This window comes from Solanum stenotomum, chromosome 9 (assembly GCF_019186545.1).
Source record: "Solanum stenotomum isolate F172 chromosome 9, ASM1918654v1, whole genome shotgun sequence".
Taxonomy (NCBI): Eukaryota; Viridiplantae; Streptophyta; class Magnoliopsida; order Solanales; family Solanaceae; genus Solanum; species Solanum stenotomum.
This window is the reverse complement of record NC_064290.1, coordinates 9,447,327-9,466,788: the sequence shown is the minus strand read 5'-3', so window position 1 is coordinate 9,466,788 and position 19,462 is coordinate 9,447,327. Positions and strand designations below refer to the sequence as shown.

The 19,462-nt window shown below is 34.4% G+C and overlaps 1 protein-coding gene across 1 annotated transcript; it reads left to right on the top strand.

Moving 5' to 3' along the window:
• Positions 1-17,130: 17,130 nt before the first annotated feature.
• On the top strand, positions 17,131-18,648 carry LOC125876541 (peroxidase 3-like). Its single transcript, XM_049557752.1, has 4 exons — positions 17,131-17,400; positions 17,487-17,684; positions 17,779-17,941; positions 18,032-18,648. Exons 1-4 carry the CDS (start codon positions 17,185-17,187, stop codon positions 18,448-18,450), a joined length of 996 nt encoding a protein of 331 aa, XP_049413709.1. The 5' UTR covers positions 17,131-17,184; the 3' UTR covers positions 18,451-18,648.
• Positions 18,649-19,462: the final 814 nt, after the last annotated feature.

The window sequence follows — 19,462 nt, the reverse complement described above, 5'->3', positions numbered from 1 at the left end:
CCGCGGGTCACCTAAACGTTTCATTTTGAAAAATACACACAACAAAACAAACAAAAAAACAAGTGAGTTTCTTTCTTATATCTTTTTTCGACAGAGTATTGAAAACATTTAGTTTCTTCTCTAACAACCTTTAAAATAGGCTTAAGTCATCTCTAGCCCTTTAAAGTTGTTCGCATAATTCACTTAAACACCTTAATTAGGGCTAGTACATATTGGACATTTTTATTTACTCAAAACTTGTTTCTATTAGACATTTTTCGACAATAAAAAAATAAAATAAAGTGTGTGTAATACACTTGTTGTGATGTGGCAAAATGACTAATTAAAAGGTAACATGTGGCGTTTGGGCCCAACAATTATAGAAAAAAAAGAATTTTATGTTAAAAAGAATGAAAATTATTTCAAATAAAATTTTCATCTATTTCTTTTGTAAAAATAAAAATAAATGAGAGTCCAACCCTAACCCAGCCCCCTTTCTTCTTCGTCTTCTTCCTAGCAAGATTTCTTTCTCAAAGGACAAAATTCAATTTCTTTGTTAATTGCTTACATAATTATTTTTTATTCCTTATACGTGAGAGAGATATATTCAAAGAGATGGATACAAGAGTGATGAAGAAAGAGAGTCTGTCAATCGTCTTGAGATTGATAACAAAGAGAAATCGAGAGGACCTAAATTAATTTCATTGAATCAATTTGATATTATGTTTGATAATTTTAGTGGATTTATATTTTAATTTGAATGGTAATATTTGTTCGAAGGTGACCGAAATCGACGTCGATCGGCTAACTTTTTTCAGTCTGTTCTTTCTTCTTTTTTTCTTTCAAATTTAATTAGCTGATTCAATTTTTATTTTTTAATAAGTATTGAAAAGAAATAGAATAGAAAAAAAAGGGAAAAAAATGGAGGCAGTGGTCTTCTCCGTGAAGAAGACAACGTACAAGGGTGGGGTGGGGGATTTTTCTTTTGTTTTAAGAATATTTATTACTTTTAAATATTTTTTTTAATTAAATTATTTAAATGTCAAGTGACACTCAAAGAAGAAAAAGTATTAAGTTTTTTTTTGGAAAATAAAATAAAATAAAACATTATTTAAGTTTTTTCACGCGCTCAGCGAAAGTGTAGTACACTTCTTTTGCCACATCAACATTTTGTGTTTAATAGGTATACTTTTTCAACAATTCAAGTGTTCAATTGGTAATAATTATAGTTGAGGTGTCTAAGTGAAATATGCGGACAACTTTAAGGGGTTGCAGATGACTTTGGCCTTTAAAATATTTATCTACTTGACTAACTGTACTTAGATGCATTCATGTTCGGTCACATGAGTAAATGATCTCAAACCCCTTGTAGAAGCATGCGATTTTTAATAAAAAGTTGAGACAAGTGTTGAAAATATCCATAAATTTGGTGATAATTTAAGGTTGTATTTAATGCATATTGCAAGTTTGGGGGTGTATTTAACTTCAATTAGTCAAGTAAATTAGTATTTTTAAGATTGTTAATAAATAGTTCGAGAATATTGATTGCTCCATAGTTGGAGCTTTAAGCTTTACAATAGTGTAGAGAGGAAGAAATAAATTGTATAGATTGAATTGTGTAACTTGATACATTGAATCTGTACACTGTGTATATTTACTAATCACATGAGCTTGTAACTAACTAATGTCAGCTGTCTATATTTCTAACTGACTCTAGCTAATTAGTTAACTAACTCAACCATCTAGCTTGCTAACCATTTACATTAGTTAACACTCATTCTCAAGCTTATTGTTGGAACACATTAGTCATCCCAAGTCTGCTCATCATCAAATTGTGTTGTATCTTTCCCAGACCTTTAGTCTGTAAATCAGGCAGTTGATGTTTAGTGTTGATGTGTTCAGTTTTCAGCATTCCTTGGCAAATTCTTTCCTTCACAAGATGGCAATCAATATATGTGTTTAGTTCTCTCATAAAAGATTGGATTTGCAACTATTTGAATAACTGCCTTACTATCATACATCAGATGCACATGAAAATTTACACATACTCCCAACTCTTTATACAAGCCTATTAACCAAGTGATCTCAGCTGCACAAATAGCCATGCTCCTGAACTCTGCCTCAGCTGAACTCCTTGACACTGTTTCTTGTTTCTTAGACTTCCATGACACTAAAACACCTCCAAACTTCACAAGGTATCCTGTGACTGACGTCCTAGTTTCCACACATCCTCCCCAATCAAAGTCACAATAAGCAGTAAGTTGTGCAGTTTGATCAGATGACATTAATAATCCTGAACCAGGTGCTTCCTTAATATATCTCACCACTCTTAGTGCAGCCTCCCAATGTGACTGTTTAGGAGAGTGCATGAATTGACTTAGTACATGTACAGTAAAGACAAGATCTTGTCTTGTCATAGTGAGATAGAGAAGTCTTCCTACTAGTCTTTGATACCTTGTAAGATTTTGAAGTAGATCATCACTGCCGATCCTTGTGTCTGTGTCATTAACATGCTCATCATACTTGATAGAAGTGAGTTTTTGATTTATTTCTAGTGGTGTGTAGACATATTTAGCTCCTCATAACCCAGACTTTGAAATTAGTTCCAAAGCATACTTTTTTTGTGTCATCAAAATACCCCTGTTAGATCTAGAGAACTCAATTCCAAGGAATAGTTTGAGTTCACCTAGATCTTTCATCTTGAGGCTGGTTTGAATTTCCTGTCTAGTCTTACATAATTGTTGAGAGTTGCTCCCAGTAATCAGAAGATCATCCACATACACTAACACTATCATAATATCACCCTTTGCCTGTTTAGTGAATAGTGAATAGTCAAAGTGACTGTGTAAATCCCATCTGCACCAATGCCTCAATTAGCTTCAAATTCCATTGCCTAGGTGCATGTTTTAGGCCATACAAGGACTTGTGTAATTTGCACACCTTCTTGCTTCCCTCCTGGTTTGCAAATCCATCAGGAATCTATATGTACACTTTTTCATTGAGATCACCATTAAAGAAGGCATTATGCATATCCATATGCTAAATATACCATCATTTAGAGAGAGCTACCACAACTCTCACAGTGACCATCTTAGCAACTGGACTGAAAGTTTCTCCATAGTCAAGACCTTCTCCTTAGCTACCAGTCTGGCCTTGAATCTCTCAACTTCTCTTAAGGATAGAAATTTTATCTTATAGATCCACCTGCACCCAATAGGTACCTTGCCAGGTGGAAGATCAACAATGCTCCAGGTTTTATTAGACTCTAGAGGTGCAATTTCCTCATTCATAGCTTTTACCCAAGCAGGATCAACAGCAGCCTCCTTGAAGTTCACTGGTTCAAATATAGCTGAATAAGCTTGTAGGGTTTGACTATAAGAGGGGGGGGGGGGGGTAGATGAGAGTAAGTGAGATGAGAGGCTAATGGATAGAGACAAGAGCTAGCTTTTGCTTTGGGCTGTGTAACAAAGTCTTGCAACTACAAATGAGGTTTACTGGGCCTGCATGATCTTCTTGATGATGCAACTGATACCACATAAGGAATTGAAATATGAACTATATGAGGTGGTGATTCAGAAGGCATAACTGATGACTCAAAATCCATGTTTACATGAGTCATAGTAGGCAGTGACACTGACTCAGAATCAACTGGTGAAATAAGGTCAAAGACAGGAAACATGGGATTTGAGGATGCTTGCATGTGCTTGAAAGGAAACAAATCTTCTTGAAATACAACATGCCTATTCACAAAGAACTTATGAGCATGAATATCATATATGACATATCCTTTCTGTGTGGATGAATAGCCCATAAACACTGCACGAATGGCCATGGAAGAGAACTTATCAGAAATTTTGGGGCATGCAACATAACATAGGGACCCAAAAATCTTCAGATGAGATAAGGATAGAGAGTGGAGATATAGTTTTTCAAAGGGAGACTTATAGGTCAATACTCTAGAAGAAAGCCTATTGATAAGATACACAACAGTGGAAACACAGTGACCCCAATATTTAAGTGGTATAGAGGCTTGAAACCTGAGAGATCTTGCCATGGCAAGAATGGTTCTATGCTTTCTTTTAACAACACCATTCTGTTGTGGTGTATAGACACAAGTACTCTGATGAGCAATTCCCAGTTCACTTAGTAAAGTCTGAACCTCACCATTAAAAAGCTCACAACCATTATCTGTTCTCAGAGTTTTAACAGTGGCAAAAAACACATTTTGGACCTGTTTAAGAAAGTGTCTGAGTACCACTATAGTGTCAACTTTGGATGCAATTAGGAACACCCAAGTATACTTGCTAAAGTCATCCACAATAGTAACAAAAAATCTCTTTCCATTATAAGTAGGAACTCTTAAGGTCCCCACAAATCACAACACAACAATTCAAATACATGATTAGTCTTGTGAGTACTTGTAGGAAATGAAAGTTTAACATGTCTAGCTAGAGGAAAAATAGTGCAATGAAGTTGATCACTACTTGCTAATGTCTTAAGACACTCATTCTTCTTTATTACATCAATAGGTGTATGACCAAATCTTTTGTGCCATATACTACTAGACTCAGATTGAGTAACAGAACTAACAAACTTAGTTATACTACAATTGACCAGCTGACTTGGAGCTTGACTTGGACCTTCATGTAGTATGTATAGACCATGTTCCTTCTTACCAATCCTCTTCACCAGACCAGTGTAGAGGTCCTGGAAAAGGCAGAAGTCAGGAAAAAAACACACTATGCACTGTAATTCTTTGAGACTAACAACAAGTTAAATATGAAGTCAGGTAAGAATAACACATTAGATATATGTTGATTTGTCAACACACAAGTACTTCTAATGTGAGTGACTGATGCAGCTTTACCATTTGGTAAATAAACTTTACGTTTTTCCTTGTGCAGGCACATCCCTAGCTTTGTTTAAAATTCCAAGGTCAGATGTGATATGGTGTGATGCTCCAATATCAACTATCCATTTTCTACTTGTATAATTACATGACATAGTAATAGGGGAACTACCTGAATCATCAGTAGTGGCAATGTTTGCAGATGGTTCAACTGTTGTGTTCTCACCATTTGGTCTAGATAGCAAATGAATAATTTGTTGATACTGAGCAGGAGTGAAGAAAGCTCCAGAAAGAGAACCTGTTCCTGAAGTGTTGTTTCTTTTGATATTGCAGCCTATGTTCTCTTGTCCAGGATTAGAATGGAGATCCACCTGATTAGCATACATCCAGTGTTTAAAGGTTTCTTCTTGGACTTGAAGTCAACAGGATATCCCACTATTTTGTTGCACTGTTCTCTGGAATAACCCTTACACCCACAATGTTCACATTGTAAGAAGTTTTTTCTAGCCTTGTATCTTCTTCATGAAGAGTTGGTACTGTGATTATATCCTTCATTGTGATCACCAACACTTGATAATGATTTGGCAAAGGACACCTTAGATGAACCAGCTCCATTATTGTAGATATTGTGTCTGTGAGTATACATTGATATGCCTTTTATCATCCCTGAGCTGTTGGAACTAGTACTAGTCAGACTCATCTGACTTTCTTAATCAATAAGAAGTGAATATGCTTTGTTGAGCGAATGAATAAGACTCATCATCAGGATCTGATTCCTAGGAGGGGAATACGACTCATTTAACCCCATTAAGAATTTCAATAACCTTTGATAATCAAAATGTTCACCAAACTTTTTGGACTCAGGACATGGACACTGAGGGCAGGGTATGATAGCATCATACTTATCCCAGAGGTATCTCAACCTTGAATGATAGTCAACAATTGACATTGTTCCTTGAGTAAGAGAATAAATCTCTCTGTGCAATTGAAAAATTCTGGATCCATTCATAATGTCAAACCTTTCTCTCAAATCTAGCCACACCTTTCTAACATCAGATACATATACAACAAAGCTAAGCAGACCAAGTCACACTGCATTAATAATCTAACTCAAAACTACTGCATTACATTTTTCCCATTGATCATGTAATTCAGGCTCAAATATGGACTTAGGAAACCTTTCATCCACAAATCCTAGCTTACTTCGACCTACTAAACCAATTCGAAACGACCTACTCCATAAAACATAGTTCTCTGAACCTGTTAATTGTAGTGAAATTAGAGAACTACTTGGAACTTCTGTATTCTGAAGAAACAAAGAATGATTGTGATCAACTCCAGTGCTAGTAGTTCCAACTCCAGCTATATCCATTGTAGTTCCAGTCATAGGAACTTTTGAACAACTTCTTCCGATTCACCAGTTTTTAGGAATGATGAGATCGGAGCACCTAATCCTTCTTCTGGATAATGAAGTCTCTATGATCGTAGGCTCTGATACCATAATAGCTCCATAGTTGGAGCTTTAAGCTTTACAGTAGTGTAGTGATGAGTCCACAAATTAGACTCATTTAGGACTTTGTTTTAATGGAAATAGTGTCCTTGAATACTTGTTTTACCTCAATACCTGATTAAAATGCTGAAGTTTCAGGTATTTGAAGTTTTAGTGAAAGCATGGACACTTAGGCGCAAAATGGAGCAAATAGGGCTGAAAAGAACAAGAAATGGAATCCTACGGATCGCCGAGTTTAACATGGCGAGTCGCCGAAACAACACAAGTCGCCCTTCGTTCCATTACATAAAGCCTTGAAGAAAATGGATCAAAAGGCGAGGAAAGGAGCAGTCGGCGGGTCACCGATCAGTTTCGCGAAGCAGTACTGTACCGCCCAATGATCCAGAATGCAAGGATGCTAAAGGCAAGACACTGAAGGTGATGAGCTGACCAAAGGGCGGATTGCTAAGTTCATCGGCGATCTCGACTAATATCGCCGAACAATCCTCCACAGCACAATCTGTGAAAACTATAAATACTATTTAGAGTTGTAGTCTTAGGAGAGATTGGAGTGTGGAACAGTTATTATTATTATTTTCACTTTAGAACGTATTCTAGCTAATATTTTTCTCTCAAGTTTGGAGAGGGTTTTGTGGAGACTTGAAGAAAGAAGTTCTTCTTCCCCAAGTTGGAAGTAGGTCTTCTCTATTCATTTTCCTTTGCTTAATTCAAAGTTTAATCTCTTATACCTAGTTGATTTCATTATCATATTAGGTATAATTTCTTATTTCTTGATGTATGGCTAAAAACCCCCATTCTTGGGGTGTGATTTAACAAATGTGGGTTGATATTCCTATTGGGTCTTACTTACTGATAGGTTAGATGTATCTAAATGTTGATTTCACCTAGTGTTTGTGGTTTAATCTAAAGGGTTTGTAGTTGCAAATACAAAGTCACCCATGTGTTTTTGGCTTGCCCGAGAGGGAGGTCTTGAAACCAAAACCACTAGACTGATGACCTAAGAAGTGGGTCAACATGAGGTTCAACCCGAGAGGGTGAGCCCTAGTCCCATATCCTAACACTCAGCTCGAGAGAGTGAATGAGGGTAAGACGTTGGCTGGTCTTCATGCGGCAAATGGGTGTCCGAGAGGAATGCATTTGAAACGGGGTAAGTTGCCCGAGAGGGAACTTATTTCCATTTAAAGCTTAGCCTAGTCACTATTATTTTGCAAATTTCCTATTGAAAGCATGTACCCATCAATTTATCTCAACTTGTATTGCGGTCACATCCCAAGAACCTTTCCCCATACTTGATTTTCTTGTTTATTTTGCTGTTTTAGCACTTGTTACAAAACCCCCATTTGATATTTGACACTTTTGTGTCACCCCATTTAATTTACTATGTCTTTTTATCGCAAACATCTTTAACTATGACTAACTTGAATGAAATTCTAATTGGTTATTAATTCTCAAAAATCGCTCCCTTGGGACACGATCCCAACCCTCGGTTGGGTTACTATATTATCGACGATCGTAGACACTCATATCGTAGGATAATGTCGTTGGTCACGATAAGCATCATGTAGAGAGGAAAAAAGAAATTGTATAGATTGAATTGTGTAACTTGACACATTAAATCTGTACACTGTGTATATTTATACTAATCGCATGAGCTTGTAACTAACTAATGTCAGATGTCTATATTTCTAACTGACTCTAGCTGATTAGTTAACTAACTCAACCATCTAGCTTGCTAACCATTTACACTAGGTAACAAATACTCTTTTTTTTTTAAAGTTTGATAAATAAGTAAAAAATATTTTTTATGAGTAGCTGTATATAATCTAGTAAAATAGTATGGAGGTAGAATGATTAAGGGATTCAGTTGGGGTTAGGAGTGATCGGAAGAGTTAATAACTTTGATGGTCACTCAACTATCAATTCTTTTCACAGAAAGTCATTAAACTTTCATTTTCAATTCAAAAGTCACTCAACTATAATTTCTTTGTACAGAAAGTCACTCAACCTATTTAATTATTTTTTTCATTAAAATTTGTTGACATGAAATTTTAATTTTTAACCAAAATTTTAAGAACCAAATATATATCCATTTAGGCCATTTAATGACCTGCCCTGCTTAAAATATAATATTGAATTTTTTATTTTAACATTAATCCCCTGAATCATTCTCCCTTGTCTCCCCCATTCTTTCCCTCTACGTTCTTCTTCTCGTTTCTTTTCTTTTTTAATTTCTCAATTTCAACCTCTTCACATATCAATAATATATATATATATATATATATATATATATATATATATATATATATCAAGATTATTGTAGTTTTATTGTTTTTGAAGTTGGGAAGACAATTATTTGATGCTTAGGGAGAACAAAAAGGTTACGAAAACTTAAAAAAAACAGAGAGGTTGATAAATTGAAGTATATCAGACCCTGTCAATGAGAACATTCAAAGCTCAAGAGAGAAATACACCACTAACTGTCATTTTTTTCTCCTTTCAAAAGTAAGACTTTTCATTCAACAAGAAGACAATGATAAATTGAAGCAAATTCATTACTTTCTCAATTCAATAATTGATCTGTGAAGAAGAAGTTGAAATTGAGAAATTAAAAAAGAAAAGAAAAGAGAAGAAGAAGTAAAGGGGAAGAATGGGGGAGACAAGAGAGAATGATTTAGAGAATTAATGGTAAAATAAAAAGTTCAATATTATATTTGTAGCGGGTCGGGTTAAATGGTGCGGGTCATTAAATAGTTTGAATGGATATATATTTGATTTTTAAAAATTTGGTTAAAAATTAAAATTCTATGTCAACAAATTTTAATGAAAAAAATAATAAATAGGTTGAGTGACTTTCTATGCAAAGAAGTCATAGTTGAGTGACTTTTGAGTTGAAAATGAAATTTGAATGACTTTCTGTGAAAAGAATGTTAGCATTTTGTTAATGCTGATATGATCTGTATTACATGGATCCATTATCCACTTCATGGACCCATTATCTCACTAATGGGAAGGTAGGTAACTATCCATTATCCTACTAATGAGAATGTAGGTAACTACCCATTATCCCATATTGTAAAACTTCCCATAACTTCTTAACCGTTCTCGATGGAAGCACGGTTATAAATATGTCATTTGGTTCAAAGGTCCCTAAGCACATTACTTCTAAAGACTCCATACCATCTAAGAGTAAGGTTTTGAGTGCTTAGAAGATCTTTGAAGAAGAGACGAATTGTCGGATTGGAAAACAAACACCGATGACTCCGACTATATCACTAACAATGGCTGGATGTTTGCTGATCCAAACTATTTCTGTTGCGCTATCGCTCTGTAATTTCTATCATTTGGTATCAGAGCAATCTGAATTTCCTCAACTTTGTTAGTTTTCAGAATTCGCTAAAATCGCTCAAAATAGGTCTTAAAAATTCAGATCTTGTTTTGAAATCTTTGAAGCATTTTCTAATAATAAAAGGCAAAGAGATTGTTATTTTGATTTGCGTTTCAGTGATCACATGTCTAGAGTATGTGACTATTAGTTCTCTGATTTTGAATATTATATGTTTAAATTATTATATTTATTGTATGTAATCTTTGAGTCTTTATATATATATATATTTTTTTTTATTTGTTTTTTAAGCATATGATATTTAAGTTTGTTGCATAATGTTCAACAATAAATCTTGTATATGATATGATTTAATATTTAGTGATTCATATAATTTTACTTTATTGAGATTTAGCCACATCAATCTTAACTAAATAATATTATATATTATGTTTTGGATCACTTAAAGAAATAAATGTCTAAGTGATCTAGAATTATTTGATTAAAATTTAGCCACAACATCTTTAATTGAATACAATTTTAAAGTTAAGGATCACATAATAAAGAAATTTTTAGACATTAGAATTGTGATTAATTATGCATGATATGATAACTTAATTTCTTTATTATTAAGTTACATAATTAATTAAGATGAGATATTAAATACTTTTCATAATTACCCATAGGAATTATGAATGAGAGTTTAATAGTTTTGTCATAAAGATAGAATATCATGCTATTAAATTGATAATTTAATCATAAATATGAATCTAATTGAATTAAAAATTTAGCCCACAGGCAATTTTTATGTTAGTAGATTCAATTTTATATTACTTACCACAAATTTATGTTAAGTATGTATGTATATTTTTGCAGTTATGCAACCTGCAAATTTCTCTGATATATGTGGTATTCCCGAACTAAATGGTGAGTACTATAAGATTTGGAAGGAGAGAATTCTCCTTCACTTAGGGTGTATGGATATTGATTATGCTATCAGGAAAGACGAGGCACCTATTAATGAAATCAACACTCAAGATGAGATTGTTCTTCATGAACAATGGGAACACTCTAACCGTTTGAGTGTTATGTTCATTAAGACCAAATCTCTACTAGTATTTGTGGTTCTGTCGAACTGTATAACAATGTCAAGGCATTACTGAAGGCTATTGATGAACAATTTGAGACTTCAGATAAGGCACTTGCCAACACCTTAATTATGAAATTCTCATCAATGAGACTCACCAGTGCATGTGAGAGGTGTGCGTGAGCACATTATGAAAATACGAGACTTAGCGGCTCAACTAAAGATTCTTGAGGTCGAAATGTCTTAAACTTTTCTTGTGCACTATATCTTGAATACTCTACCTGCATAGTATGGTTCCTTTAAGATCTCTTATAACACATATAAAAATAAATGGTCTATTAATGAACTCATGGCCATGTCTGTTCAAGAGGAAGGTCGACTGCTGATGGAAACGAGAGAAAGTGCATTCATGATTATTCAAGGAAAGAAGACCAATCAAGACAACAAGAGATCTAAAGGAAAGGCACCACTTGAAACTGACATCAAGAAAGAATCCAAGTGTCGCTTCTGTAGAAAGAAGGGGCACATAGGGCAGAATTGTGTCAAGTTTCAACAATGGCTTGTTAAGAAATGTACTTTTATCTCTCTTGTTTGTTATGAAGCTAATATGATTGATGTTAATCATAATACGTGGTGGATTGATTCTGCTTCTACAATCCATATTACGAATTCCTTGCAGTATTTAAGAAACTTGCGGAAGCCAGTGAGAGCTGAGCGAAACATCTATTCTGGAAACAAAATGCAGTCGCATGTGGAAGCTACTGGGACTTGCAATTTAGTTCTTAGTAGTGGTTTTATTTTAGAGTTAGAAAAGACCTTTTATGTTCCTAATTTTTCTAGGAATTTAATTTTAGTATAAAGACTTGTACCTTTGGGATATTCCTTCATTTTAGAAGGTGATTCCAAATTATTTTATAAATCTAAACTTGTTGAATATGGTACATTGTCTGATGGTCTTTTCTCTCTTAATTTACAAAATGATTCCACTCATATTGTTATGCATGTACAAGCTGGCACTAAATGATGTGTTATGAATGAAGATTCCTCTATCTTATGGCATTGGAGATTGGGACATATCTTCATCAATAGAATTAAGAGATTAGTAAATGATGGAGTACCTAATAATTTAAATTTTACTGATTTTGATACTTGTATGGACTGCATTAAAGGCAAGCTGACCAACAAGTCAAAGAAAGGTGCCAAGAGGAGTTCAACTGTATTAGAAATTATACATTCAGATATATGTTGTCCAGACATGGACACATATGGTCAGAAGTACTTTATCACTTTTATAGATGATTACTCACGATATATGTATCTCTACATGCTTCATAATAAAAGCGAAGCATTAGAAGCCTTTAAAGTTTTCAAGGCTGAAAAAGAGAAACAACGCGAAAAACAAATTAAGATTGTGAGAACTGATAGAGGTGGTGAGTATTACGGTAGATATACTGAAGATGGACAAGCACAAGGTCCGTTTGCGAAGTTTCTTCAACAAAATGGGATTGTTGCTCAATATACTATGCATGGTTCTCCGGATCAGAATGGTGTAGAAGAAACCGAACATTATTGGACATGGTGAGTATTATGTTAAGTAGCTCTAAGCTACCTAAGTCCTTGTGGATTGAATCTCTTAATACGTCAGCCTATATATTAAACAGAGTTCCAACCAAGGCTATTCCAAAGACACCTTTTGAGTTATTCAAAGGTTGGAAACCTAGTTTGACACATATACGCGTATGGAGATGCCCGTCTGAAGTTAGAATTTACAACCCACAAGAAAAGAAACTGGATCCTAGGACCATTAGTGGATATTTCATTGGATATGCCGAAAGGTCTATAGGATACATATTCTACTGTCCATCTAACATTACTAGGATTGTGGAATCAAGAAATGCAAAATTTCTTGAGAATGACTTAATTAGTGGGAGTGATCAATTTTAGAATACAATTTCTGTAAGAGATCGACCTCCCACTTCAAGTCAAAGATTGATTGTTGTACATAATACCCCTCAAGTACAATTGGGTGTTGAGCAACCAATCAATGAGATTCCATAAGCTGCTGAAAACGTGCCCATAGATCAAGTTGTTCAAGTAATTCCTGAAATTATTGAACAACCAGTTGAGCAACATGATCCACAGGAAAATTTTAGTGCAACATTGAGAAGATCTACTAGAGAAAGAAAATCAACAATTCCTAGTGACTTTGTTGTATATTTGCAAGAATCTGGCATTGGAGATGAAAATGATCCTGAGTCTTTTTCACAAGCCATGAATGGTAAAAAGTCTCATGAAAGAAGAGATGAATTCTATGAAAAGTAACGAGGTCTGGGATCTTGTCGAGTTGCCTAATGGTGTTAAAACCATTTGATGTAAATGTCTTTAAGGTTAAAAAGGGACTCATCAGGCAACATATAAAGATATAAAGCAAGTCTCGCTACTAAAGGATCCACCCAAAAGGAAGGAATTAATAACACAGACCTTTTCTCTTGTGTCTAAAAAGGATTTCTTGCATATAATAATGGCATTAGTAGCACATTTTGACTAAGAATTGCAACAAATGGATGCGAAAATCTCATTTCTCAATGGTGATCTAGAGGAAGAGGTTTATATAAAACAACCTGAAGAATTCTCCTCTAGTAATGGTGAGCACTTGGTATGCAAGTTAAATAAATCCATATATGGACTAAAACAAGCCTCCCGTCAATGATATTTGAAATTTCATAATGTTATCTCTTCATTCGACTTTGTTGAGAACATTATGGATCAATGTATATGCCATAAGATCAGTGGGAGTAAATTATGTTTCTTAGTTCTATATGTGGATAATATCTTACTTGCATCCAATGATAAAGGAATGATACATGAGGTGAAACAATTTCTCTCTAAAAGTTTTGATATGAAAGATATGGGTGATACAACTTATGTTATTGGTATTAAGATTCATCGAGATAGACATCATGATACCTTAGGTTTATCTCAAGAATCCTATATCAATAAAATTTTAGAGAGGTTCCGAATGAAAGATTGTTCACCAAGTGTAGCTCCTATCGTGAAGGGTGACAAGTTCAATTTGAATCAGTGCACGAAGAACGATCTTGAGAGGGAACAAATGAAGGACATTCCTTACGCTTCTGTTGTCAAAAGCTTGATGTATGCTCAGATTTGTACAAGACTTGACATATCATTTGTTGTTGGAATGTTAGGAAAATATCAAAGTAATCCAGGTCTTGACCACTGGAGAGCTGCAAAGAAAGTCTTAAGATATCTTCAAGGGATAAAAGACTACATGCTTATGTACAAACGATCAGATGACTTGGAAGTCATTGGCTACTCTGATTCAAACTTTGTTGGCTGTGTTGATTCACGAAAATCAACTTCAGGATACATATTTATGTTAGCTGGTGGAGCTATATCTTGGAGAAGTGCCAAACAGACTCTAGTTACTATTTCCATTATGGAGGCCAAGTTCGTTTCTTGTTTTGAGGCTACCTCACATGGCGTATGGTTGAAGAGTTTTATTTTTGGGCTTAGAATTGTCACCTCTATATCTAAGCCATTAAGGTTATATTGTGACAATTCAGCTGCTGTCTTTATGACAAAGAATAATAAAAGTGGTAGTCGAAGCAAACATATCGACATCAAATATCTAGCCATAAGAGAACGTGTTAAAGACAAAAAAGTGGTCATTGAACACGTTAGCACTAAAGTAATGTTAGTTGATCCTTTAACTAAAGTCATGCCACCGCAGAAATTCAAGGATCGTGCACAATGGGACTCAGTCCCACTATGTAAAATTTCATTGTAATAATGAATGTATATGAAACTCTATTTTATATGATATTTCTCGTTAACTGTGTGCACATTCAATTTTATTTTCAGAAATATCGCTAAAGTATGGACCTAGAATAAATATTGAGTTTATTCATTAATAATATGGGCTAAAGTTTAGAGACATAGTGCATTGTGATATATGGAAAATACTACTCGCTCATAGAGAAAGTATTGCCATGATTCGTGTATTATATTTCATTAATGGGATTAGAATATACGAACCAAGTGGGAGAATGTTAGCATTTTGTTAATGCTGATATGGTCCGTATTACATGGATCCATTATCCCACTTCATAGACCCATTATCTCTCTAATGGGAAGGTAGGTAACTACCCATTATCCCATATTGTAAAACTTCCCATAACCTCTTAACCGTTCTTTATGGAAGCACAATTATAAATATGTCATTTGGTTCAAAGGTCCCTAAGCACATTACTTCTAAAAACTCCATACCATCTAAGAGTGAGGTTTTGAGTGCTTAGAAGATCTTTGAAGAAGAGAAGAATTGTCGGATTGGAAAACAAACATCAACGACTTTGACTATATCGCTAACAATGGCTGGAGGTATGTCGATCCAAACTATTTCCGCTGGCTATTGCTCTGTAATTTCTATCAAAGAATTGATAGTTGAGTGACCATCAAAGTTATTAACTCCTCCGGTCACTCCTAACCTCAACTGAATCCCTTAATCATTCTACCACCATACTATTTTACTAGATTATATATAGCTAGAAGACAATAAACTTGACATGTCATTTATTGACCTTATTTTTACTACTTCATTAAGAAAATTATTTTATTCATTTATTAAGAACTTATTTTCCATAATATTTTGATCAAATTATGCTCTTTTGTTTGGAGTAAAACTGTTAGTAAAATTTGAATCATTTTGTAACTCAAGCTCACTTTATAGTGTCTTCACCTTGTTGACCAATCTAATTCTCCTAATTCAAAGTGTCTAGTATCAATTGTTTGATTTTATTTAGTACTATTTTTTTTTACTTTATAAATGTTATTTCATGTAATTCAACAACATTCGATTAAAATTTCTAAATTGAACTTCTAATTCACTTCTTATTATATATTGTTTTTTAGTTAGTTAATCAATCAATCAATTATCGATTTTATTTTTAATTAGAAGTAATAAATTAAATAATGGCTAACTTAAGATTTCATGATGACCATTTTCTTAGTACGTCTAATCACTAGCATATAGCTAATTCCAGTATACTTTTCTGTAATTTATTTTCTCTTGAATTTGGCATATGTTTATGTTCTTATCATTTAATTTCATGCTTTAATTTGTTTCTTCCGTTTAATTCTATAGCTTTTTAATTGTACTGAACTCCGAAGTAGTATATGTATACAACAACAAATCGGGACCGCTATATATTATACGGCTAGGATAATTATATTGAAAATTTTATTAGTCTGCTAGTTAAAAATGTTAAGATTCCGAATTCTAGTCAGTGACTCGATTATCATGGGTGATCAATTGACTTAGACACTAGACTGCCCATGCTCGCACATTTCTTCGTGCCCTAATGGAATGACTCTTTTAGCTATGTTGAGCCTTGACCTGGAATCGAAAACTAGTGGTCTTTAATTTGGTTGTAAACAGATACAAAGAAACAATTAATATCATATTGTCACAACTGCAGTGCAGATATCTTTCTTTCATCTGGTGTCCGGAACTCATATTGAGCTCTGACTAAATACATATCGCAACAAGAGGGCCTATATGGGGGTGACGTTCCAACAGGATTTTCTCCCTGCAATGTATCTATCTTCAGGCATAAAAAAGGTAACGAATACCTAAGCAAATACAATTACTCTTGAGGTTGGTGGTTTCTGGTGAAGTTGTTACATTTTTATTCATTCATGTTCCAACTGTTTTAAAAAAAAATTCCAACTTTTTCTAAACTTTGAACTAATACTACTTATTTTGATTCGCACATTGAACTACTAATACCAAATACCTTATACTATCTCTTAATACACAGAACAAAAGCAATAAGCAAATGGCATCTACCTCCATCAATTTAACAATAATATACAAAAAAAAAAAGCTTAGTTTTACTCTGTTCAGGTTGTGTGATTTTGTGCTAGAAATGATAGTTAAGTGACTAATATGAAAAAGAAGAATATAGTTACGATATGTGAAATTTACACATGACTCCCAGGTACCTTGGAGTTTGAGTTCTGTTAGAAAGAGATTGGTCTAGGATGGTCTGAACTGTTTGTTAATGTGTATATTTATTGCTGCTATTTTTTTTTATTTTTTTGTAATGGCACCATTATGAAGGTAGCTATAATCTCCAGGAGCAGGTAACAATAATGATATTATCAAATTAGTATTTTTTAAAAAGAAGATTAGTTTATGTGTCTAACATACTGAGGGATCAGTCAATATGATCATGACATATTAACCTCATTGAATGATAGAGATAGACTCTAACAAATCATTTTTCTTAAACTAATACAAGTTAGCTACAGCAATGTGCCTATAAATTCTTTTTGATCCGTTTGGAGTTGATATGTGTAGCAACTCGAACAAAGAAAAACATCTCTTTCAAAAGTTGCAAAAGAAGTAAGTAATTTAAATGGCTAAATTTGTCAATTTGGGTAATTTTCTAGTGTTGTGTATTCTACTAGGAATAGCGAGTTCCAGCCATGGTCAGTTGCAGCCCAACTTCTATGCAAAGAGCTGTCCGCAAGCAGAGAAGATAATTCAAGATTATGTACGAAAGCAAATCCCAAATGCTCCGTCTCTTGCAGCTGCGTTGCTCAGACTGCATTTCCACGATTGCTTTGTCAGGGTAAATTTATACCTCATTTCATATGAAGAGTGCATTTCTTGAACTGATAATGTAGTTTCCTTATTTACTTGATTGGGTTCTTACAGGGTTGTGATGGTTCTGTACTCCTGAATTTCACTTCGAGCACGAAAAACCAGACTGAAAAAGTGGCTGTTCCTAATCAAACGCTAAGAGGCTTCTCATTTATCGATGGTGTGAAGAAAGCATTGGAAGCTGAATGCCCTGGAGTTGTGTCATGTGCGGATATTGTTGCCTTGGTTGCTAGAGACTCTGTTGTGGTCACAGTAAGTACAAAACTCGAGATAACTAGTTATTGTACCCATGAAAGAGCTTAATTGAATGGAATATCTTCTTAATCTTGTCTTCGTTTTTATTCAGGGAGGCCCTTACTGGAAGGTTCCAACTGGTAGAAGAGATGGAAGAATATCAAACGCCTCGGAAGCCTTGGCAAACATCCCTCCTCCTACAAGTAACTTTTCCAGTCTCCAGACATCTTTTGCCAGCAAGGGTCTTGACCTAAAAGACTTGGTGCTATTGTCTGGTAAGTTTAAATTAGTACATCCGCACTCATTTCTGCTTATCCTATATTAAAACTTTCCATACATTGTTACTATGTACACTTTTCTATTAGGTGCACATACCATTGGAGTCTCTCATTGTCCGTCATTTTCATCACGTTTATACAATTTTACTGGAGTTTGGGGAAAAAAAGATCCATCTCTAGACAGCGAATATGCATCTAATCTCAAGATGAAGAAATGTAAATCAATCAATGACAACACCACAATTGTTGAAATGGATCCTGGAAGTTCCAGTAAATTTGATCTTAGCTACTTCCAGCTTGTTCTTAAGAGAAAAGGGTTATTCCAATCTGATGCAGCCTTGACAACAAGTGCGACAACAAAGTCATTAATCAACGAGCTAGTACAAGGATCACTCAAACAATTCTATGTCGAATTTGGTTTAGCTATGGAGAAAATGGGAAAGATTGAAGTCAAGACCGGCTCTGCTGGTGAGATTAGGAAGCACTGTGCAGCTGTGAATAGTTAAGAGCTGTCTTTTCCCTTTCTTCCCAACTTCCAATATTTGTGTGTTCGTAGTTTGTATGTAACCTTTGTGTGAATGATTCGGGATAACATGTATCATTTCTTTTTGGAGTTATTCCAATATATTCTTGTATATTGATCATTTTCTTGAAATAAAAGTAAGATTCCAAGAACAGCTTTATGTATAATGCAGCCTTACCTAGAAGAGGTTTTATTGAGCATTACTGTCCTGTTTTTGAGCTTTCCATTTGATGTTTTCGGAGGGCACAAAAGTTTAGAAGAGATGGAGAAACCTAACGATTGACGAGGGAGAGATAAAGAAAATCACGTAATCCCAAAAATATTAAGTGTTGTGGTGATCGTCTGAACAATCAACTAGACACCAGACTGCTCGAGCCTGCCCATTTTTTCCATGTCCTAATAGAATGACTCTCTTAGTTATGTTGTGCTGTAACCATATAGGAAAGACTGCAACATAAAATATACTTCTAAGTAATTGCCTTATAGATCCTGTATCTATATGTATGAAGAAAGAATCATGTAACAAATGGGATTCTTCTTTGTACAAGTGGTACTTCAAGGCTGGAACGAGCATGAAGAGATTAATGATATTTCTTTATCTTTTTAGTTTTACTGCTCGCTCAAGATCTTTGGTCTTTATCCACCGAAAACTAGTTTACTTTAATTTGAATTTCAACAGATACAATGAACCAACTAATATCTTAATACAGCCATGTTCCAACTTTTAAAACAAAATCAAACTTCTTCTATCTTTTGACTTCAAACCAATACTACATATTTTGATTCCCACTTTGAACTACTAATACCAAATATTTTACATCTCAAGTCTTAGTTGACAGAAAAGGAAAAAACAACAAGTTGGTCCTATTTCAAGCCAAAGGCGGAGCTAGGTGGGGTTCATGGGTTCGGAGAACCCAATATCTTTTCCGTAGACCTGTATTTATACTAAAAAATTAAATAAATATATATGTATATTAACTTGTGAACCCCTAACA

Excerpts from the sequence above, each read along its gene's own strand:
- LOC125876541 (XM_049557752.1), top strand. The coding sequence starts at position 17,185 with ATGGCTAAATTTGTCAATTTGGGTAATTTTCTAGTGTTGTGTATTCTA. Across the intron at positions 17,401-17,486 it reads TCCACGATTGCTTTGTCAGG|GGTTGTGATGGTTCTGTACT; the intron begins GTAAATTTATAC and ends GGGTTCTTACAG. Across the intron at positions 17,942-18,031 it reads AGACTTGGTGCTATTGTCTG|GTGCACATACCATTGGAGTC; the intron begins GTAAGTTTAAAT and ends CTTTTCTATTAG.